Below are 23,921 nucleotides of genomic sequence, written 5' to 3'. Positions count from 1 at the left end.
AGATGATCAACCATAACAAATTCTGAAGAGACATTGAAAAAGATGAGCCTATTATTTTCTGGTTCAATTGTGGATCCATCCATGTATGGTAGCACCATCTATCAGGTGCTCTATACATCATAGCCTAGAAAATGGCATCATTCATCCCCTTGGTTTTCCCTGTGCGAGTAATGCAGCTAAACTTTTGAATGATTATGGGTCAAATTTAGGAGACTCTGAAATGCTGAGAGCTTGATACAATCAGTACATAATCCAGAAACATGAGCATCTGAAGGCCCTTAATATTTATAGTGAACCTCTCTCTCATTTGGACTCCAAGCAGTATATCCCCTTATGCTGAGAACAAAACACCTTTGGTAAACAGGTATCCCTATTTTTGCCTTGCTTGGTAATTAAAGTTTCCTATATAGTCATATTGTTCAAGAAATCTTATCTAGGATTAGTCTTTAGGGCAGCATTTTGCTCTACTAAATCAAATACTTTTTTTTATAGTCAACAATCAATAAAACCCAGAGGGATCTTATATTCTGAACACATTTTAGTCAACTGTCTAACTTTAAAAGTGTGCTTGGCTGTATAAAGTTAATTCAATTTAATTCAACAAATATATATTAAGAGCCTTAATGCAGGCACTCTGCTAAGACATATCATTTCAAAAGTCTAACATCTCAAACCTTCATCAAGGATACCCTACATGCATATGTAGATGAATCTCATAAATGTTCTGTATGTGAGAAAGTAGGCATAGGAATTAAAAAAGTCATAATTGTTCCCCCCCTCCAAGTATTTGATATCTTCTCCCCTTTCAGACAGCTTGAGCATAGATGTCATACATCTTTAAAACTGTGCCACCTCCAGCATAGACATTTTCTGTACACATTTTGTCAAATCCAACAGCTCTTCTTATCTTTTGTTTTCTCTAGGGCCATTTTGGCTTCTTCACACATTACATCCAAAGGTGGTAGCTCTGTTGTCTACAGTAAAGAGTTTGTTATAGAAATTTTCATTTTTGCCTGTTTTTGTCCTCTTTTCCAAGCAGCTAGGTGGCTCAGTATAAAGCATGGAGTCTAGAGTCAGGAAGTCAAATCCTGCCCCATACACTTCCTAGCTGTGTGACGCTGGACAAGTCACTCAACACTTTTTTTGCTTCAGTTTGCTTCAGTTTCCTGATTTGTAAATTGAGCTATAGAAGCAAATGGCAAATCACTCCAGCATCTTTGCCAAGAAAACCCCAACTGGGGTCATGAAGAGTTGGACATGACTGACATGACTGAACAGCAATAATAATCTGGGCAAGTTGTGCTGAAGACCTGAACTTTCCTGTCTTCTTTCCTATTTCATCCTTAAATGTGTTTGAGATGATTTTGCTTAGTTGAATCTCACATTAAGTTTTCTGTTAATTTGCTGCTTCACAACCCCAATTTTCTCCGTTCTATGAGGCAATACGGATTATATAATCTTCCACCATTTTCCTCTATACAATTTCTCAAATGAGTTTACATTCTAAATTAGTATTGCTCTTAGTAGCTATATGTCTTTGGTAAGAAGATCAAGTGTTTGCTAGCTGAGATGGTTTCTTGGCTTCTTTGGTCTTCCTGTGGATTTATATTAAACTTTCTTAGAAAATAGTGATAGTAGGCCAACTTACAGCTTCTCTAGTAATCTATTATATGTTCTACTCTGACTCATTATAAGGTTTACTTTTTTGAGGAAGGCAGCTTGGCTGCTCCCTTCCTGGACACATAGAACAGTCTCAGCAGTTGCTTGTGTTGATGCTTCTTTTTTCTATTTTCCACTTTTTTTGGCATCAACACTTTAAGCTGTCTCAATTGTGTGCCCCTATCTTCTCATCTTTATTCTTTCTTCTAATTTGGCATGGATCTTGCTCTTTGCTCTAACAAGCTGGTCATCTGACTGTACATAAGTATCTACTTCAGAAATGACTCCCACATGAGCATCTAGTCATTTGCTATCTGATAGAATATTATCAATTCCATTTTTAAAATAAAATTAATAGGTACTCATTATGTCCTGGGCATCCTAATTCTTTTTTTGAATAAAATATCTGAATATTTAAGCATGGGGAGGTAGAATGTTATAATGTACAAATAGCCAGTCTTGGAAGCATTTAATGAATGCTTGTTGATTGAAGGTGTTACTGAATCTCTCATAGACTTTTCCTACCTCTTCAGTGTCTGTAACAGATGTTGGTGCTTAGGTTATAATTACTTTTTGTAGTCTTTTCTGCAAATGCTTACCATGAGCTATGCAAGTTGTATGACTGTGTATCCCATGAAAGGATGCTGTTTGTTGCCTTTGGATGAACAATACCAATCCTTTATTTGCCTCTCTAAAGAAAACCTGTGTAGTATTCTCCCAATTATCTGCAACTTGATTTATTTTCTGGTTGCATTTATAGTGAGAATGGCAAACCTGATGTGATCCAATTCCTTCAGTTGTATCTCCATTGTTTTGTCACTAGACAAGGATCTCACATTCAGTGTGCCAACAGCTAAGTCGATGTTTAAAGACTGGATGCGTGATTTCATTTATATAGGGAACTCCCAGGTAAGAAAACTCACTCTACCAATGTAGATCAGCATTTTCTCTACCATTTGTCTTAGAGAGTTGCCTAGAATTCTAAGAGATTAAGTGACATTAGTGTCACACAGTTAATATATGTCACAAGTGAAACTTCCTGGATCTGAGGCCAACTCTCTATCTATTATACAAAGTTGTTTCTTCTTTACGGACAATGTGAAAACTGTTTAGTTATTAATATTCTCTGTCCCCTTTTCCACTACTCTGCCACTATCCCTGAAGAATCAGAAGGGGGTTGCACAGAAATGGGGGCCATTTTGTACTTTTTGCTTCATGGGTTCCATGGCCAAGGAATTCATTATGTGCTGATTTCTTCAATACCAGCTTGCTGGAGTCAAGGCTCTCTCTGTACTAGGTAAGGCCTTTCCAGGGAAACCATAACTAATCTTTCACCAGGGCTATACTAGAAACTCTTCCATTATAATAAAGCATGCTAGAGCTTTTATTCTGCTACCACTGATCCCTTTTGGGGGGTTTTCTTGGCAAAGATACTGGAGTGGTTTATCATTTTCTTCTCTAGTGGATTAAGGCAAATAGAAATTAAGTGACTTGCCCAGGATCACACAGTAAGTATCTGAGACTGGTTTAAATTGAGGTCTTTCCAACTCAAGGCCTAGCACTCTATCCACTGAGCCAACGAACTGCCTGTCTGTCATCCCCTCCCTTCTTAAATGTGTGCATGTATACACATATATATGTGTAGACATATGTGTATACGCATATATTATATGCATGCATGTATATACATTGTGTATACACGTATATATGTATCTATATAAATGCATATGTATATATATATATAATCTATTGTTGTTGCTGTTATCTCAGAAACCCCTCTGAGAACACCTCTGAAGTTTCCCATGATCTGGCTATATGGCCTCTAAACATATAACAGGAAAGATGACTTGGAAGCTGTAACGGGACGAATTAGAGCTGACCCCTGCCCATCTCAGGACACTAAACTGAGAGCCTGCCTAGGTAAACTAGGGGCTTGTCGGTAGGGGTGGAACTAGATGGCACTAGGAGGAAGGGTCTTGTCCTTGTTGGCAATGTGGCAGTTCCAGGTACAGTTCCGAGTGCGCGGTGGAGAAGACATCCGTATAAGGAAAAATGTTAGGTGATAGGTTCAATGTATATGCTTAGGTATGTTCACATAATCTAGACTATATATGTATGTGAGCTAGCTGGAATAAACAGAGTTGATTGCCATCCTGCCTCCTGCCTCATTCATTACTCACAGGATCAAGGTCTCTTGCTGGACGAGAGCCTTGGGCCAGGGGGGTCTCGAGAACCCCAACAGGAATCGATTTGTTAATTGTTTTTATCAGATCTTTGATCAGCAGATCCTTGTCTCCTTCTCCACCCTGCACTTCCACTGCCTGCACTTAACTGTCTTCCTCAAAACCACATTTTCCCCATCACTCCATTCTGACACATCATGTTCATTCTCATCAATAAACCATAAATGGGATTCCCTATGTCAGTAACATTCCCTGTACTACAAAGGAACAAATAGAGGGTGAGACATGTTTAAACTTGGTCCTATAGCAGGACAGGGCTTGGAAGGTTTGGGAGTAAAGGGGAAGCAGGAGCCAACTGGCACCATTTAATTTAGGCAAAACTTAGCCTGTTTCTGAAGGCCTCTCCCTCTTGTAGCTGCTCTACTAACCTAATGAATATTCTATCCCCAATTACTCTCAGACTTGCCATTTGTATAAAACCAACTTGGCCACTTCTCTGCCCAAACATACATGAGCACTCTCTGCAGATGCCTGCTGCCTCCCAGGCCTCTGGGTCATAGACTATGCATCTGCTATTGCTGCTAAATGATTTCACTAAGAATTTGCTGGGATATTTATAGAAAGAAAAGTCAAGCTGAGGGAGTGAGGTGCTCAGAGGAGTGGAAGAAAAGATGAAGGGAAGGAACAGGAGAGAAAGAGGGAGAGAAGGGGGAGAAAGGAAAAGTGAAAGTAGGTAACAGGGAGAAATGAGGTTAGGAAATGAAAACAATAAAGAGGAAGAACTATGAAAGAATGGGAAGAAAAGATTGAATGAGAAGGAGAAAGAAAAAGAGAAGAGGAAGAGATGCAGGGAAGAGGAAGAAATAAAGGGAAGAAAGGGGAAAGAACGGAATAAGAAAAGAGGAAAAGGAGAAAAAGAAAGAAAAATAAGAGTCAGAAAACAGAAAGAAGAGGGGAGAGAATAAAGGGGAAATGGAGAAAAGAGTAAAGAAAAAGGTGAGAAAAGAGGATCAAAGAAGAGAGAAAGGAAGATGAAAGATAGAGAACTTTGTATAGAAGCAGGTGAAAAGATGAAAAGTAGGGAAGAGGATAGAAGGGGGACAGGAAAACTATGTAACAGCAGCACTTTAGCTTATCATTAATCCAACATAAGCCAGTGTTTTTCCCAATCTTTTTTCCATTTGTCTACATAGCATGGGGTCAAAAGAGCAGACATGCTGACCATGAGGGAGATAAAAAGAGGAAGAGAAAACAAGGAAGAATCTCTTCATTGTCATATCACCTGTTGTAAATATGTTGATCTTACCATGATAGAGCCAATGGGCTGGGAGGCTGACCAACAGAGAGAGAGGAGATATATCTAAGTGGGGAGCATAAAGATAAAAAGAAAGCCAAAGGAACAGATGAATGACCATAAGCAGGAAGCATTCAGATTTCCAAAGGTGACTGGAGATAGCTACTGTGAAAGAAGAAACCTCTTCTCATTACAATGTTCTCCCCCCATTCCAAGCTCAATCTTCAGGAGTGTCTTTCCAGGCTTTCCAGGATGGGAGTCCCTTTGATCCTTTATGCTAGTATCAGCGGACCTCTGACTTAGGTGTTCTGTTTTCCAGCCCAGTAACCATGGATCCACAGAGATTAATGTACTTTTGCTACAGCTGTAGAAGTTGACCCTCGGGAATAAGTGCACAATATCATTGTTCATCCTTTGCTTTGAAGAGGAACAATGACATCACAGGGTGGTATCTTCACTCATGGGTGATTGTATTTAAGTGAGGCAGAGTTGTACAGTCATTGACCCCACTCTTTTTATAGAGTCTTCAAAGTTCAATGGTAAGATAAAAATTAAGACAACTGATGATGTCCTGGGATGCAGTGGATGACTTTGGCATCTTCTATGTCTGACCAAGTTCTAGGCATTCCATAGTGCTTGCTTCAGCCACCTTCATGGCTTTTAGAACAAGTTGTTCTCATTTGCTCATTCTGCCAGGGGAAATCTTCAGATGCTTGAGGTAGACATGCCCTTAACTCACTGACAAGTTTGAGGCCTGTTGGTTATCCTGGTTTAGGTCAACCTCGTTTAGCCCATCTGCCAAGACAATTTTACTGGCCACTGTAGTGGCCACACATGCTACATGCTTTTTGGAGGCACAAGTGAGAGTTAAGTCATAGGTGAACACATATAATCCAAAAGGCTGATCCATTCTGGCAAGAAGCTAATTTAGGGCTTTCAGTTATTAACAAAAAGATATGTTATAGAAAGAACACCATGAGTAAAGAAATATGTGATGACCAGATATCCGGGGGTGTGTTGGCACTGGTTCATACTGATTAAATTTTCAGTGTGACCATTTAAAATATACCTTGGAAATAAGCAAATGCTACAAATCAGGGCTAGGTTAATTGTTTTTTTCTAGCCAAAGTAAAACAAAGTTTATTAAAGGTTTGCCATATTGGATTGACTCTTCAGGAGCCTAAGCATTTGTGACGCTTGTATTGACAAGTGGGCCAGATAGAATCTCAGCTAGACAGAGGCTGAGCTGTATTGAATCTGAGCCTTGATTTATTGTTTTGTTGATCATCTAGACTTAAGAGAGTGAAGGGAGGAAATGTTAATAAGGCAGATTAAGCTTAAAAGTTTGTCATATGTACTTTCTCAGGGTGAGCTGGTTGTTGAAGAATTACAAGCATATCCTTGCAATGACCCCTCCACAAAGTTCCATTCCAGTACTCTATCATAGTGAAGAGAAGACCCTTGGTTCTCAAAGGTTATAGCAAAGTACCACAAACTCTGATGGATTCTACCATGAAGAAAAGGCTTTGATTGTGGCTCAGGTAACAGATTGTGTCTGCTTTCTGAAAACCAGTTCAGCTAAGCACATAGAGACTCACCACCATTATGCTGGCCACCTGGTGATGAACTTTTTGGCTGGGGCAGCCCATGAAACAAAGAAAAACAATTCAATACAATACAAAGCAAAAATACAAATACAATACAAAAAAAAAAATACAGAATGGCCCTTTGACCTATAAGGCCTCCTTCTGCCCTGCAGAAGTGATAATAGGGTAGCATAGTATCAGTTTTGACCTTTGTAACTCCACATGTGACATACTCTTTCAATGACTAACAAGTGGACGTGTTGGTGGAGGAGCTTAATCATAGCAATCAACATTCTTGCAATAAGGAAAACCAAAAAAAAATTAGGGAAATTGAAGCTAAATGAAAAGTTTATTTACAGATATTCTAGAAAAGCAAAGAGAGGAGTTGATAGCTCTTTTTCATTTCTTTAAAAAATGAGGGGATGAGAAAAGACTGGTGCAGCAATAAACTTGGGGTGCCAAACTTGAGGCCAGGGGACCAGAATTCTGATCTTGGCTTCATCATTTATTATATGGGTGTCTTTGGGTCTCGTTTTCCTCATCTACAAAATGAGGGAGTTGGATTAGATACCCTCTACAATCCCTTCCACCTCTAGATCTGTGATCCTATAATTAGATGATTGCTAAAGTCTACCCTAACTTTAAATCCAATTTTTGTAAATAGTTTTTATGGGATAGGAATTATTTGTCATTAAAATATTAACAGTACAAAACGATGAGCAGTTTTATATATATGAACTGAAAGAAAGATTTTATTCTACCAGCTAGGGACCAAGGTGATGGCTATATCTGTATATAGACTAATCTATCTATCTATCTTACCTATTTGTATATTAGTAGTCATTGGTCAGTCAATTGTCCAGGTCATGTAAGTCCTCCAGTGGTGCTATGAAAATGCAGTAGGTACCATAGGCTAAAGCAAAGCAGGAGCAGGTGTGCATTACGGATTAGAGCGCATAAAGAACTGACAATGTCTCACCTGGGCTTGGGCCTTTATCTTTTCATACTCTTCCTTCATCCTTTTCTGGACTTCTTCATCTACACTGGGGTCTCCGATTCTGTTGAACAAGGAGGCTGCTTCTTCAAGCAGTCTATCCAACAGGATGGACTGGTTCAGGATGTTATTGAGCAGGACTTGCGAGTGGCTAAGTTGCCACTGTTTCTCTTTTAGTCCCACTTGCAGCTCCACGCTGGTCTCCAAGGTCATTTTAATCTTTTGGAACCACCGGTAAAATTCATCCTGGGCCAGCAAATATTCACTCCAGTGCAGCCACACCCACTCAATCCGGCTGTTAAAAGGGGAAAATAAATATAACTACTACCCAAAATAGCATATTTATGTTGCCTTTAGAGTTCATGAAACACTTTTCTTATGAGCTTTATGAGTAACGCAGTATACATGATATAACTATTTTACAGATAATAATTCACTTATCTCTAGTAACTTCAGGCTTACAAAGAGGGGTGTGCCAGAGTCAGTTCTAACTTGAGATTGTTAAATTTTCAACATGAGCATTTATTTCTCAGAAATTAGTGATTGCTATAATCCAGGCCTTGAGTTTTCATTTTGTTGATTGTCTAGATTTTTTAAAGTGTTAATAATGCAGAAAAAGTAAACTTAAAAGTGTGTGCATACTTTTTTTTTTCCCCCTCAGAGAGTCTGGTTGTTAAACATTTACCAGCACACTGTTAAACACTACTTGAGCTCAGCACAAGTATAGTAGCATGGCTAGGGAATGAAGTCATCACTGGATTGGAGGCCTGGTGGCTGTGGACTAATAAATTAATGATAATAATATAATAATAACTGACATTTACATAGTTTTCTAAGGTTTGCAAAGTACTGTACATCCGTTATCTCATTTGAACTTCACAACACTTGCTTACAAAGCACTTTCCTCATAACACTCCTGCCATAGTAGGGAATACAAGTTTTGTGATCTTCACTTAGTAGATAGGGAAACTCAGTTTCAAAATGACTTGATTTTACACCCAAATGACTTGCCCAAATCCTCACAAGTACAAAAGCTTCTGTTTGAACCCCTTGTCTCTTGATTGTCAGTCTAATAATCTTTTCATTATACTATGCTAACTGTGGGATAAAAAAGAAAATATAAGGAATTCAAGACATCTCAATTACACTAATTGAGGCATCACTAAAGTAATAGAAAGCAAAAGGTAATAGAAAAAGTAATAGAAAAGCAAAAATCATTTCTGTTTTGTCTTGAAACTCAGAAATGAGGTATGGAACCTAGGTTCCAGAACTAGGAATACAGCATTCACATATTCCCAATCTTATACATACTAATTAGCACTTACATAGCACTTTAAGGTTTACAAATTGCTTTACAAGTATTATCGAATTTTATTCTCCCAATAACTATGATAGTTGCTATTATTATCCCAATTTAAATATAGGAAAACTGAGTCATGAAGTGTGTTTGTTTTGATTTTAGGATCACACAAGTAAAAAATGTCAGAGGTAGGAACCAAACCCAAGTCCTCTGCCCCCAGAGACAGTGTTCATTCCGTTGAATTGCTTAGCAGTTCCTTTACCCTAGTCCCTTTCTCATTCCCTATGCTAATTGTAGCAAAAACTTTTTACAGCTACCTCCAACCTTTCATATTTACAGTAAATCATTTAACTTCCTACCTCATCAAGAAGATTAAGACCATCTGATATGAGATCCTTTAGCCAAGGAAGTCCCTCTCCATTCCTCAAACTTGGGCATCAGAACTGGGGATAACTGATGGAAGTTGCAAAGCAGCAAATTTGGGTTTAATACAGGGGAAAATTTCCAATAATAACTGACCAAAAATGGAAGAGGAGGTCATGAGGGCTGGAGATTTCCCTTCACTGGAGGTTTTCAAGTACAGCTTAGATCACCACTTGTTACAGTGTGGTAAGGGGTTGGAAGAGGAGGCTGGTGAAGCCTCCTCTGAAGATACTGTGATTTGCCACCTATTCTCATTGGCTCATAGATTCAGAGACAGAAGGAATTTCAGAGATCATCTCCTCCAGCCTCTTTATTTTATGGATGAGGAAACTGAAACCCAAGGAAGTTTAGATGACTTGCCCAAGTTTACACATGTAGAAAAAATCAGTAAGAGTCATTCTCCTATCCTTCAATTTAATTCAATTCAGTGAAAAAAAGATGAAATTTCCCAACTGCTCAGTAAGACTCATCCTTCGAATTCAGGGGTTCCTAATCTAAGAGCCATGGATTTAGACTTTAGGGGATCTATAAAATTGGATAGAAAAAAATACATTTTTATTTCTGTAAACTTCTAACTAAAATTTAGCATTTCCTTCAAACATTTAAAAATATTATCGTGAGAAGATAATACTGCCAAGAGGTCCATGATACACAAAGGACTAAAAGCTCCTGCTACAACTGGACCCTTTATAACACACTGCTTTCGACCTTGTCCCACCTTTTCCAGAACTTTGTTGTAGCAGTCTTCTCCTGTCTAAAATGCTATTTTTATCTCCACCTCTCTTTTTTTCTCCCTCCCAGTTCCCCATCTTTCCTCTTTGTGTATCTACCTCTGTTTCTGTCTGCTGCCTGTTTCTTTCTCTCCCTTCCATCTGAAAACATATCTGGGTTTTCTTAATTAAAAAAAACAAAAACAAAAAAGTCCCCAAAATATAATCTTTCCTTGATTTTTTTATTCTATTCAGTTATTCTACCTCACCCTGTCCACCCCCTTCACTGATAAATTTCTCTGTAAAAGTAACCTACACTTGCTTCCTCCAATTATACAATATCTATGTTTTTTTCCACCCTTTGCAGTGTAATTTCTGTCCCTGCAACTCTACGCAAACTGCTCTACGTTTACCAGGGATCTTTCTGTTATCAAATCTAATAGCCTTCTCCACCCCCGCCCCCAAATCTCACCCTTTTGGACATTTCTGACACTGTTAACCCTTTCTTGCTTCTAAATGCCTTCTCTTCCTTTTGGTTCTGAGACATTACAGTCCCTTGGCTCCTTTCAAACCTCAAACCTTTTTATTGCTTCTTTGGTTTTTCATTCTCCAATACCATAAAAAGAATTCCCATAAATCATAACCCCTGAGGTTCTGTTCTTGGCTCTCTTCTCTTTCTCTTTTCCTCTCTTTTTTATTCTTCCCCTTGGCTTTTCCTTCTTCTGCCTTCTCCCTTCTTCTCATCTCCTCTTATCCCTTCTCTCTCTATACTTTCCCCAAGAGAAAATTCATTTAATTCCATAGCTTCAAGCTACCTCTATGCAGATACTCCCAAGTTTACCTCCAATCCAACTTTTCTTCTGAGTTCTAGACCTGCATCTCCAACTACTTACAGGACTTATATAACTGGATTTCCCACCAGGAATTCAATTTTAACATGTCCAAAAGAGAATTTGCTATCTTTTTCTCAAAATCTGTCCATCCTTCTAATTTGACAGGATACCCCTGCCTCACATATTTGAAACTGATGATATCTATGATTCTTCTCCCTCATCTCATATACCTAGTCACCCAGTCATGTAAATTCTACCTCTGCAATAGCTCTCCCATCTATCCACTCCTCTCTATTCTTACTGACACCTTTCAAGTATAGGACCCTAATTCCCTTTCTCCTTAACTATTGTAATAGCTTCTGAAGCCTTCTGGCCTCCATTTTTTCTTTTTATAGATCATCCTTCATATGTTTCCAGACAGCTTTGGCATGAAGAGTTATTTCCATGAAGTACCTGTTATTTACCAAAAAAATGTTTAAAAAAATGTTCAAAGAAAAAAACCCTCAGCCTGGCTTTCTAACTATTAACATTCTAATATCACTCTCCATCTCTAAGTATAGGTCACTCTAACTTGTTATTTTCCTTATAAACCTTAACTTTCTCATGCGTGCCTTCACTTAGGCTCTTCTATATGCTAGGAATGGTCTTTCCTCCCCATCCCTGCCAATTCCACCATATTGTCTATTAAATTCCTATTAATCTGTTAAAGGCTGACTCAGATATCACCTCCTCTAGAAAACCTTCCCCAATCCCCCATATTGATAAGAATCTGTCCTCTCTTGGACTTCACATAGCATGTTTCTTATGCCATTACACTCCTCTCTGATACATTCATCAAATATTATTTTGAACTATATTTATTTGTATGTCATATTTACCTACCACATTGTAAACCTTGCAAGGTCTAAACAATTTAGCTGTCCACCACCTAGAACAGTATTTGACAGTAGATGGCTTAATGTTCTTTTGATCATATTGTTTGACCAACCTATAATACCCCTCTATGTGATGATCTTATCTCTGCTTAAAGCCTCTAATGATGGTGAGATCATTGCTTCTCCAGGTAGTCTATTTGAATAGTAGTTCTTTCTGAAAATGGCCCAAAATCTGACTCCTGGCAATTTTGGTCTACTAAAGCTAATCCCTATGACCACTCTTTGGATATTTGAAGGCAGTTATCAAAATCCTCCTAAGTCTTCTATTTTCCAAGCTACCCACCTAGTTCCTTTAGCTAATTCTCATGTGGCATGATTTCTAGTTTTTCCCTCTTCCTTATTCCTTCCTCCAGTCCTGGTCCTTCTACTCTGAAGATGCTCCAATTTGTCATTGCCTCTCCCAAGATATGGTGCCCAGCCTTAATTCTACCAACTCATGTTTATACACTTTTACTTGTCCAAAGGCTTTCACATCTATTATTTTCAAATAATAACAGTGATCATAATAGTTAGTACTTACAGTAGTTCAAGGTTGGCAAAGTGCTTATTTTATCCTTAAAACAACTATGGGAGTTAGGTGCTATTTAATCTCCATTTTACAGACTAAGAAATTAAGGCAGAGGAAGTTAAGTGGTTTGGTCAAAGTCCTATAACTAGTAAGTATCTGAAGCTAGATTTGATCTCGTCTTCCAGGCTACAGATTTAGTGTTCTCTCTACTACACAACCTATTTGTCTCACATGGATAGGAAGACAGCAAACCTAGGATTGGGTCCCATTGTAATCTTGAGTGAGATATCTCTGTATTCTGATTTATAAAGAAGAAGCTTTGCCCTATCTGCCTCATAGAGGTTTTGTGAAAATTGGATTACAAGGTACATGAAAGATTTGGAAATAAAGACACACATATATATATACATATATACACACATATGTACACATATATACATATGTACATATACAAATGTAAGGTATTATCAACAGCAATTTTTTAAAAATAAAAATCTCATAAATTTGGTATAATTTATAACTGGCTAACTACAATATGAATAGGCTTATGATGGGACCAGGACGATAGTATAACAAGTGTACCTTGTATTGAAAAACATCCCTTCTAAAGGCCTCATTTCTAGAATATATAGAGAACTGACTCAAATGTATAATCATACAAGTCATTCCCCAATTGATAAATGGTCAAAGGGTATGAACAGGCAATTTTCGGAAGAAGAAATTAAAGATATCTGTAATCATATGAAAAAATGCTCTAAATCATTGTTGATTAGAGAGATGCAAATCAAAACAACTCTGAGGTACCATATCACACCTATAAGATTGGCAAACATGACAGAACAAGAAAATGATAAATGCTGGAGAGGATGTGGGAGAGTTGGAACACTAATTCATTGTTGGTGGAGCTGTGAGCACATCCAACCATTCTGGAGAGCAATTTGGAACTATGCCCAAAGGGCTACAAAAATGTGCATACCCTTTGACCCAGCAATATCGCTACTAGGATTGTATCCCCAAGAGATCATAAAAATGGGAAAGGGTCCCACATGTACAAAAATATTTATAGCAGCACTCTTTGTAGTTGCCAAAAACTGGAAGTCAAGGGGATGTCCATCAACTGGGGATGGCTGAATACATTATGGTATATGAATGTAATGGAGTACTATTGTGCCATAAGAAATGATGAACAAGAAGACTTCAGAGAGGCCTAGAAGGACTTATATGACCTGATGCTGAGTGAAAGGAGCAGAACCAGGAGAACTTTGTGCACAGCAACGACCACAGTGTGCAAGAGTTTTTTCTGGTAGACTTGGAATTTTATAATAACGCAAGAACTTATTAAAAAAAAAAAAAATAAAATTCCAATGGTGGTTCTCTAAGGCAAAATGCCTTCCACACTCAGAGAAAGAAATATGGAAGTCATTCGCAGAATGTAGCAGATCACGTTTGTGTATGTGTATGTTTTTGTGTATCATGTTTTGATTTGTTATATGATTTCTTCCATTTATTTTAGTCCGACTACATAGCATGACTATAGTGAAAATGTACTCAATAGGAAAGTATATGTAGAACCTATACAGAACTGTATGCAGTCATGGGGAGGGAGGGGGTAGCAGGGGGTAGGTGTGGGGGGGATAAAATCTCAATTGAATGGCAGTGATTGTTAAACATTAAAAAATAATTAAAAAAAAAAAAAGACAAACATCCCTTCTTACATCATTGCCAAAGCATGACAGATTGCCAGTACTTGTTATTGTGATTCAATGTTATTATAATTATTATCAATCAAGTAGGGAGGGACTGGAGATCATAAGAGAACATTCTATTCTTAATAAACTCTAACAGGGCCACTCGCATGATAACATTGGGGAAGAGGTGGATTTCTATAATAAAGCAACTATGGTATAGTGGAAAGGGTACTGAATTTGGAATCATGAATTTGGAATTCATGAAGGTTTGAATCCCAGCTATGCTATTTGGGCAAATTGTTTCCTCTTTGGGGTCCTCAGTTTCTCTCCTCTGTATTAAAAAAAAAAGAGGGAGTTGGGCAAGATGACCTGTAAAGTGCCTCCTGGCTATGCTATCCTATAGAGATATGATTCCACAGCCCCTTCCTGTGAAGGGTCTAAGAACCCTTTTACATCTCAGAACCTTCCCTCATATCCTTGTGATAAACTAGCTCTCATGTACCGATAGGACTAAGACCTCATGATTTTCTTCTACCCAGGCTTCCAATAACTCACTACCTGTGACAATGAGTGATATAGATAACTGTTTCTTCCCACTGGGCTTTAATGTCCTTCAGCCTGGCCAGGATCTTATGCTTCTGTTCATCACTGCAACAGCTGAGGAGAGTGTCTGCTGACTTCAGGACCAGGTCCATCTTCATTTGTCCCTCTGGTTCCAGATGACATATTTTCTAACAAAAACAAAGATGACAAAAATTCACATTTCCATAGTGTTTTACAGTTTATCAATCTCTTTTCTCCCAATAACCCTGTGGGTGGGTGTGTAATAGTTCAATATTCTCTTGAAAAATTTGTTTAAAATACATTTTATTGATCCTTTGTCTTTACATCAATCATTTGAGCACCTAACCTCGCCCCCCATCAACTCACCCTTCTGATGAAACAAATCAACTAAGTAAAAACATCCTATGCAGTAACCCCCTCTAATAATGTACACAATATTATGTCCCAGTATTCTCCTATCTCTCAGTGGTGAGGAAGGAGGCATGTCACATTTTCTGATTTGGGGATCATTATCGGTTTTTCAATTACTCAGAGTTCAACTTCCTTTTAGCAACCTTTTCACTTACATTATGATAGTCATTGTATATAATATTCCCTTGGTTCTGTTTAATCTTTTTTGCATCTATTTATATGAATCTTCCAATGTTTTTATGAATTTCTCATATCTATCATTTCTTACTGCACTATCATATTTCAAAACATAATATTTTTTTCAGATATTTCCCAATGTGTACTCACTCTGTTTCCAAATCTTTGATACCACAGGGATTGTTACTATGAATATTTTTATGTATATTGGACTGTATCAGTAAGTACCCTGACATACACTGCAGGCGAAGGGGGGGCACTGCTATCACAGGTTCTTAGATCTGCATTTAAAAAAGAAAAGGCAACTTTTGAGGGGTGAACAATTACTTTAATTACATTCAACACACAGGGACCAACAGACAGGCTTCCAATTGTCTGATCATTACATATATACATACATAGTTACCAGAGAGGGAAGTATCAACATCTGGGTTTTCAAAGCTAGGGAGGCTGCTTAGCAGCTTCCCAGAGTCTCATCTGGCACACAAACCTTCTTCTAAAACTAAGCCCGAAAGCAAAACTCCCCCCTCAGAGTATGTATGTATGTATGTATATATATGTGTGTGTGTGTGCGTGTGTGTGTGTGTGCATGCATATATATGAGTGTATACACTTTTTACAGCCAGAGCGCATGACCCCTCATGACTCAGTGCCTCATCAGCAATCAATAAAAGGTGTGGGTATTCCCAGGAAATAATCAAACCTTCCTCAATTGCCCCACCTGATGCCTATCAATGGGTGGGGGAGATTTTTTACTCCCATTATTTGGACCTTTGTTCCTGTCTCTTATTTCCTTTGTATGTAAGCCCAAAAATGAGATCACTGGGTCAAAGGGTACTGGAAGTTAAGTTGCTTATGTTGAATGATGCCAAATTGAACTACTTCACAGCTTTAACATCAGTATATTACCTTCTCATAGTTCCTTCAGCAATAACTGTTTACATCTTTTCTCATCTTTTACAATTTGAATAGTGTGAGGTAAAACCTCAGAGTTGTTTTAAATTGGATTTCTTGAACTATTAGTGATTTGGAGCAAATCTCCAAGTGATCACTTATAGTTCGCAATTTCTCTCTTGATAAAGAGATGGGAGGTACAGAGACAGTAGTGTCATGGGAGCACCTGGAATCAAGAGCTAATGAGTTCATTATCAGCCATTTTTTTTGGTAAAAATTACCTGGTGGCAAGTTCTTTCACTTTCTTTTTCCTATTACTGCTGAGATTTCTGAGTGGGGGAGGGTTTTGTTTTTTTTTAGCATATATAATTTAGTGTGGTAAGGGGCAGATCTCCTAAGAGATATCTTATTCTGCCATCTTCCTAGGATTCTTGCTCCTAATCCATTCTGCTTTCCTATCATTTGTTTTTCATCTGTGACACATGGGGAAAATGGGCTAATCATATGGCAAGAGCAAGGAATATCTTGTGGACTGCCTGTGTGCTATACTGGTATCATTATGATATTAAGAAGAACTAAAGAAGTCATTCAACATATAAGTGGACTTTCTTAACAAACTTAAAGAAGGACACAGACAAGAATGGCATAAAATGGGCAGTCATGGATGGGTTATGATCTTCTTTAGTGGCAATATTCACTTTGGTAAGATCACAGATCCATTGGAGTACTGAGTATAACATATAAACATAAATAATAGATGGGTATCTGCACAATGTAATGGGCAGCTAGGTGGCACAGTGGATAGAGTGTGGGACCTGCAGTCAGAAAGACTCATCTTTTGAGTTCAAATCTGGCCTCAGACACCTACTAGCTGTGTGACCTGAGGCAAATCACTTAACCCTCTTTGCCTCAGTTTCCTCATCTGTAAAATGAGCTGGAGAAGAAAATTGAAAAGAAGGAAGACAATGGGTTAGATGCATTTGAAAAATGAAAAGAACTTTTGATGATCTCAACTTCTTCCCTGGAATAAAAAAAAAAATGAACAATCCTATTCCCTGGCAATACCATATGTTTCCTAGTTTGGGAACAACATAATGTCCAAAGAATCAAAGTTGTAAGTGAATCAAAGAACAATAGAAAGATATACATTGGATGCACAGTATATTTTCAACACTGGTTTAGACATAAGAAATGGCACAAAGGATATCACAGAAGGAACATATGATCAGAAAGTCTGAAAAGTAAGTATTAAAGATAGCAAGTAGATGCTCTAAGCACTACATTGGTATCTAAGAAAACCCCTAGAGCATAGGTTCTCACCCTAATATCCATGAATTATTTTAAAACTGATAACTGAATTTCGATATAATTGGTTTCCTTGAAATCCTATTTATTTATTTTATGCATTGAAGGGCATTACTTTGAGAAAAGGTCTATAAGCTTCACCAAATTGACAAAGGGGTCAATGATTTTAAAAAAATACTCTCTTAAAGGAAATATTTTGGAAATATTTCCAATATTTTGGATAAACCATTTTTCTCAAAAAATTTATTAATTTATTTTTCAGTTTTCAACAATCACTTCCATAAGTTCCAATTTTTTCTCTCTTCCTTCTCCCTCCCCAAGATGCCATACAATTTTATATGGGTTCTACACATGCATTCCTATTAAACACATTTTCACATTAATCATGTTGCATAGAAGAATTAAAATGAATGAAAGAAACCATGAGGAAAACAAAACATAACAGAGGAGAAAATAGTCTGCTTCATTCTGAGTTCCAGTTCCATTGCTCTTTCTCTGAATGTGGATGGCATTTTGCATCACGAGTCGTTTGGAAATGTTTTAGGTCATTGCATTGCTGTGAAGGGCTAAGTCTATCAAAAACAGTCCTGGATAAACCTTTTTTAGAGAATCTATGAAAGATCATGGACAAGAATCCCACAGGATGAGAAGGCAATTAATACCAATGGAAAGGATATACATAGATCAAAGAATCATAAATTGAGAGTTGGAGGATAATTTTCTTAACTTGTGGATGAGCAAAATGAGACCCAGAAAGTTTAATTAATACGGCCAGAGTCCCACATATAGACATCATTGAGATCACGGATCCACTGAAATATCTGACACATACAGTCCTAACATGCAGTACCCTATGGGTTTATGAAACAACCCCAAGTTGCCACACAGCAAAGCCTTTCTTATCCCTTCCCCATATGACTACTAGGTCTACTGCCTTAGAGTGATTTTATAGAGGGCAGCCTCCAGAACTTTCTTCATAAAAGAGAAGCTAGAAAGAAAAATCCCTCTGTGTGAGGGGAGCATAGTGCTTGACAGAGACACAAAAGAGACTTTTAATGTATCACTTCCAGAGCTTTTCAATATCAGCATGATGCCAAGTCCCATTCAATCCTGAGGTACTGTACAAGGTTGTATTGTAGTTTTCGTGATGCTTGATGGAGTAAATGCCACCTCCTCCATGAAATCTTTCCGGATGTTTCCCCTCCTTCACTGAAAGTAAGGACCAACTCCCTGAACCAAACATACACATTTTTAATTAATAGATAACGTCATGTGTATCTGTGTCTGTGTTTTATCCTCCTACTAGATTGCAACCTCTACTATCTTACCTTGGCCAAGTCACTTAATTTCTCTGGCCCTCAGTCTCCTTATCTGTAAAATGAGAGCATCAGACTAAATTATTTCAAAGGCTCTAATATCTTTTCTAAGGTCTAGCTCAGGGCTCTACATAAAGCAAATGCTTACTAAATGTCTGCTGAATGAATGCTAAGGCTTCTTGCCAACCAATCTAATTGATACTCAAAAACAGTTTAGGCAACAGAAGAGTCTGAATCTATAAAACAAAGAAGATATCAAACATGCCTATCCCCAGCACAGATGGCACACCGCCTCATCAACACACCCTTGCTGCAAGGCTGGTGTTCAGACTTGAGTATTTTCTTCAAAGATCCTCAGATCTCTAAGTCTTAATGAGCTATGAAAATGCGTTCAGCACTTGCTTGCCTAGAGCATAAAAATGCATCCATGGAACTCAGTGGTCTCTATATTCACTTCCCTGATAAGTATTCTCCCCTTGAAGGGGAAAATAATGGGTCACTCCGCTTATCAAAGGGGGAAAGGGAGGAATACGAATAAATATGATGTGATCCAAAAAAGAAAGTAAAAATCCCTCTCTGTAACATTAGATCTCCTGTTGGTTTACTATTTTCTCAAAACCTAGATAAAAGGGTCATTCGACCACTATAACTGAACCACTAAACTAATTTTTCCAAGAAGTCAATTCTACCGTCCTTCCTTACTGCCAAGCACTATTTTCTTTGCCCATCTTTTTTTTTTTTTAAACTAGTAAATTAGCAGAAAATAAATGTCAAGGGGAAGTGTGGGGCCATAAGTGCCAGCTGGCAAGGAATCACTTGGAAAATGATCTACACATGGAATGCAGGGGCAAGGATGTTTATATTTAAACCAGCCAATGAGGGAGCACGTTGAGAACCAGACAGCAGCTGAAGCAGGAGACGAACCCCTCCCCAAGAGAAAAAAACCTGCAGAGTGGGCTTTGGACAGCAAAACTCTAAGAGTTCTAATAAGAGCTTAGAACAAATCCCTGGAACATTTAGGAGTACACAGAAACTGAGTGCATTTGACAGATGGCAAAAATCAGGGTCCTAGAATCAGAGATCATCCAGTCAATAAGCAAAAGTGTGAATCCTATTTAGAAAATATAATGAATTGTCACAGCCTACACTTTAATACTTCCAAGGTGGGGGAACTTGCCACCCTATGAGGTAATTCATTCCATTTTGGGACAGGAGAGAAACTTCCTTAGAACGAATAAAAATCTGCTTCCTCCTCTAACTTCAACACATTGATCCTAGTTCTGCCTTCTCAAGCCAACTATAACAAACGCTAATTCCTTTTCTGCATTATAGCCTTTCAAATATTTGAAGACAGTTATGTTCAGGGGTGTGCTAGAGCCAGCCTGAACAGCTCAAAAGAGCCAATTAAAAATTTTTCAATGTGAGCATTTATACCTCAGAAATAACAAATCAAGGATCGGTTTATTTTTTTGTTGATTTCTACACTTAAGAAAGTATTAATAATGTAGATTATACAAAAGTCTGTTTAATGTACTGCAGTAGATTATTTTTTCAGAGAACCTGTTATAGAACATATAAAAGCACACTCTTGGTTACCTGTCCATAAATTTTCTATTCTCTCAGTTAAGGATCCCCAGTTTCTTTAACTAGGATAGTTTCCAGTTCTTTAACAGTACTAGTCACTGTCAAAAATGCTGCCCCCAGAACTGACCACAATACTCCACATGTGGTCTGACCAAGGAAGAATATAGCAGGGTTATCCCCTCTCTAAATCCAGAAATCATGCTTCTATTTGTGGTGTCTAAAATTATTCTGGGGAAGGTAGGTTGCCAGGCTTAGAGGCCTGAGGGCTACCCGAGTCTTACCTTACCTATCGCAGGTCTTCGGCTGGCCAAACCGGATAAACGTATGAGAGAAGAGACTTTCCAGAGTCAAACAAGGGTTAGGCTTTATTCAGGGTCTTGGTTACATGTGCAGGGGGAACTCTTCCTTAGGAGAGAGAGAGAAATCTCCCAAGGAGGCAAAGATCTTACAGTAAGAGAATGAAAGCAGAAGTGGAAGTGGGGAGAGAGGGGGGAGGGAAGAGTGAAGAGAGGAAAAGGGGCCTTCTGTCCTGAAAGGGCCCCTCAGCGCTAAGAACGCCTTCGGGCTTTCCTGACCCTATTTAAGCTCTCCTGCTGCATTGTTTGCACCTGAATACCGTGCCTGTTAGATTACAATAGGTGTGCCCAGATCCGGGCCAGTCTCAAGGGCGGGGATGCTCTCTCCCATCACATTCTCACAGAAAGAGGCGGAAATACACGAGATCTCACTCCTCAATTCCCTGCTGTTTCCTGGGGGGCCTCATGAGAACTCTAAGGTTTAGAAGTCCTCACTTTCACCCGCCCGAGACTGTCCACATGGAACTGAGCTTACACCCCCAACAGTAGGTGGCACAGCACATAGAGCCCTGAGCTTGGAATCAGCAAGACTCATCTTCATGAGTTCAAATCTGACTTCAGACACTTACTAGCTATATGACCCCGGGCAAGTCACTTAACCTTTCTTGCCTCAGTTTCCTCATTTTTAAAATGAGCTGGAGAAGAAAATGGCAAACCACTCCACAATCCTTGCCAAGAAAACTACAAATGGGGTCATGAAGAGTTGGACATAAACAAAATTGCTTTAGGCTTTCTGGCTGCCATTTTCTACCAAATGGACAGAGGGTTTAGGATTAGGGTAGAGGGCCTGAGTGACTGATGAGAAGATGATTCCAAAGAACAAAGCCCTATGTTACTGGTACCTGAGGAGAGGTCCAGCTCAAGGCTGGTACCCTGTAAGCTTCTTTCTAAAGGAACTACATGGAATCATGCAAAGAGCTTGGGAGTGGGAATAGGATATTTGGATTCTCATCTGGGCCCTGTTGCTTTGGACTATCCAATTTTGAGTTGGAAAGGACCTTCAGAGATCATCTAATCTGATAACATTTAATATCATTTTTGGACTTTAATAAGGGCCAGAGCTTGAATTAATCAATCAGAAGAAGAGCCTGGACCTAACAGTCTCTTTGTTCTCTGAAGCAAACTCAGAGAATACCTCTTCCTATGTCAACAGGTCAGATGGGGCTAACTTAGCATACTTTATGAGACCCTTAACCCAAGACACTATCTTGAATAATGAGACCTTTTCCCATATCTTAATATTTTGTGGACATGTACTATGTCATGGCATGTTAATGGTAAAGAAAACACAGATATCCTGGGTTGTAATTTCAATTGAAACTTTGTCAACCCTTTTATCTTATTGTATTTACAGTCTATTCAATTAAGAAAATTCCTTTCTCATGGTATAGTTAAACACATATAGAGACCATAAATCTGAGGGACACAGACATCCTTAGATTGTCCTAAAACAGATTTAAGTCTAGTCATTCTTGTATTAGTCAGTCAGAAGTTTCCTTCTGGCTCCATGGCCATGTAAATGTTTGCTTTAAGGGAATAAACAATATGCATTTAGCCTGTTTGTCTTTTTTAACCAAACTTTCAGGTCAACAAATCCAATCACCCCATTTTACAGATAAGGACAGAGCGGTGTGGTGCAATGGAAAGCATACTAGATTTGAAAATACAGACATGATAACTCCGTGATCCCTTCCAACTCTGAGTTTCTGGGACCGGGTTCTATATTTTCTGGTTTTGCTTCTTCTGTGACCATGGCTTCTTCATCCATAAAATGACAATAGGGTTGGACCAGATTATCACTAACATCCGTTTGAGCTCTAAAGTTTTGATTCAGGACACTGAGACCAAGAGACTTGAATTGCCTTGCCTAAAATGATGTTTCAGAGCTAATATTTGAACCCAGATTTTATGATTCCAAACTCTACACTATGCCCCCTTGGACAAGTGATTTCATCCCTCTGTGACCACCAGTTTCCTCATCTATAGAATAAGTACAGTTTTTGTACTGATGACCTCATGATATAGTTTTGAGGATCAAAGAAAATAATTTGTCAAAAGGTTTTGTTAAGGAACAAAAACTATTTAAGAAATGTGAGCTACTATTGTAATCCAAAGAATCTTCTACTGATCTGGAAGATTTATTATCAACATAAGAAAGAACTTCTTGCAAATTAAAACTACTTGAATATATAATAGCAGGAACAGAAGTGTAAATTCGCCATCTCTAGAGGCATCTAAGCACAGGTTGGATGACCACTTGTTGGGGATATTATAGACCAAATTCATGCTTTTGGCAGGAGATTAAACTAGACTGGATGGCATCTAAGGCCCCCTTTAGCTCTGAGACATGGGAGACAGTGGCACAGGACCACCCAGCATAGTGTGCCCTCATCAGAGAAGGTGCTGTACTCTATGAACAAAGCAGAATTGAAGCAGCTCAAAAGAAATGTGACATGAGCAAATTTAGAGAATCTACCTCAAATGTTCACATGGACTATCTGTGCCTGACCTGTGGGAGAACATTCCCATTCTGAGCTTGAGCTGGTCTGACACATTTTTACTAGACTCTAGCATAGTGATGTCATTTTGGCTGTCTTCGAGAATGAAGGATAACAACCACCAGGGTCCCAATTAGTGGTGTTCAAAGTAGATTTATGGGAGAACATAACCGACTCCATTTTGTCCTATATTCCTATATTTGTCCTATATTATATTTCTTTGCCTTTCTGAGTGATGCTTCTTTGACACACACTGAATGTCTCCTTCCTTACCTCCCTTCCCCCATTACAAAAGAAAACTCCAAGGATTTTAAATAGTTCCAGGAATTCACTTCCTTTCTCTTTATCCTATCCATTAAGGCAAGAAGTAGGAGCTTAACAAACACTAATTAACTAACTGACTGATAAATAGGACGCCATCTTCTTGGTCTAGTGTAAATGGCTACTCAAAAGAACACATTTTTTTCCCTTAAAGAAATTTAATTTAAGCATCTTAAATTTAAGCATCTTAAAAAGTGCCTTTTCCTGCCTACCTAATCTTACCCCATACTGCTTTGTATGAAACATTTTCTCTTATGTTATACCCTTTGGGTTATATATAAAAGCATATAAATATATGTGTGTGTACATGCAGACATATACATGTGTGTATCTGACAATATATACACATATATTTATGTAGTTTTAGAAAAGTAGAAATAAA

At 38.3% G+C, this 23,921-nt stretch overlaps 1 protein-coding gene across 3 annotated transcripts in view; it reads right to left on the bottom strand.

Moving 5' to 3' along the window:
* The window catches only part of SYNE3 (spectrin repeat containing nuclear envelope family member 3), a 185,467-nt gene that overhangs the window by 101,472 nt on the left and 60,074 nt on the right, over positions 1–23,921 (bottom strand). For all 3 annotated transcript variants that reach the window (XM_072630318.1, XM_072630320.1, XM_072630319.1), the window contains exons 3-4: positions 14,672–14,844; positions 7,702–8,011 (exon numbers count right to left, since the gene is read on the bottom strand). In XM_072630318.1, coding sequence (XP_072486419.1) covers positions 7,702–8,011; positions 14,672–14,844 — 483 coding nt within the window. The remainder of the gene's footprint in view (positions 1–7,701; positions 8,012–14,671; positions 14,845–23,921) is intronic.

This window comes from Notamacropus eugenii, chromosome 1 (assembly GCF_028372415.1).
Source record: "Notamacropus eugenii isolate mMacEug1 chromosome 1, mMacEug1.pri_v2, whole genome shotgun sequence".
Lineage (NCBI taxonomy): Eukaryota > Metazoa > Chordata > Mammalia > Diprotodontia > Macropodidae > Notamacropus > Notamacropus eugenii.
The sequence above is the reverse complement of the archived record's forward strand: the minus strand, read 5'-3'. Positions and strand labels throughout refer to the sequence as shown.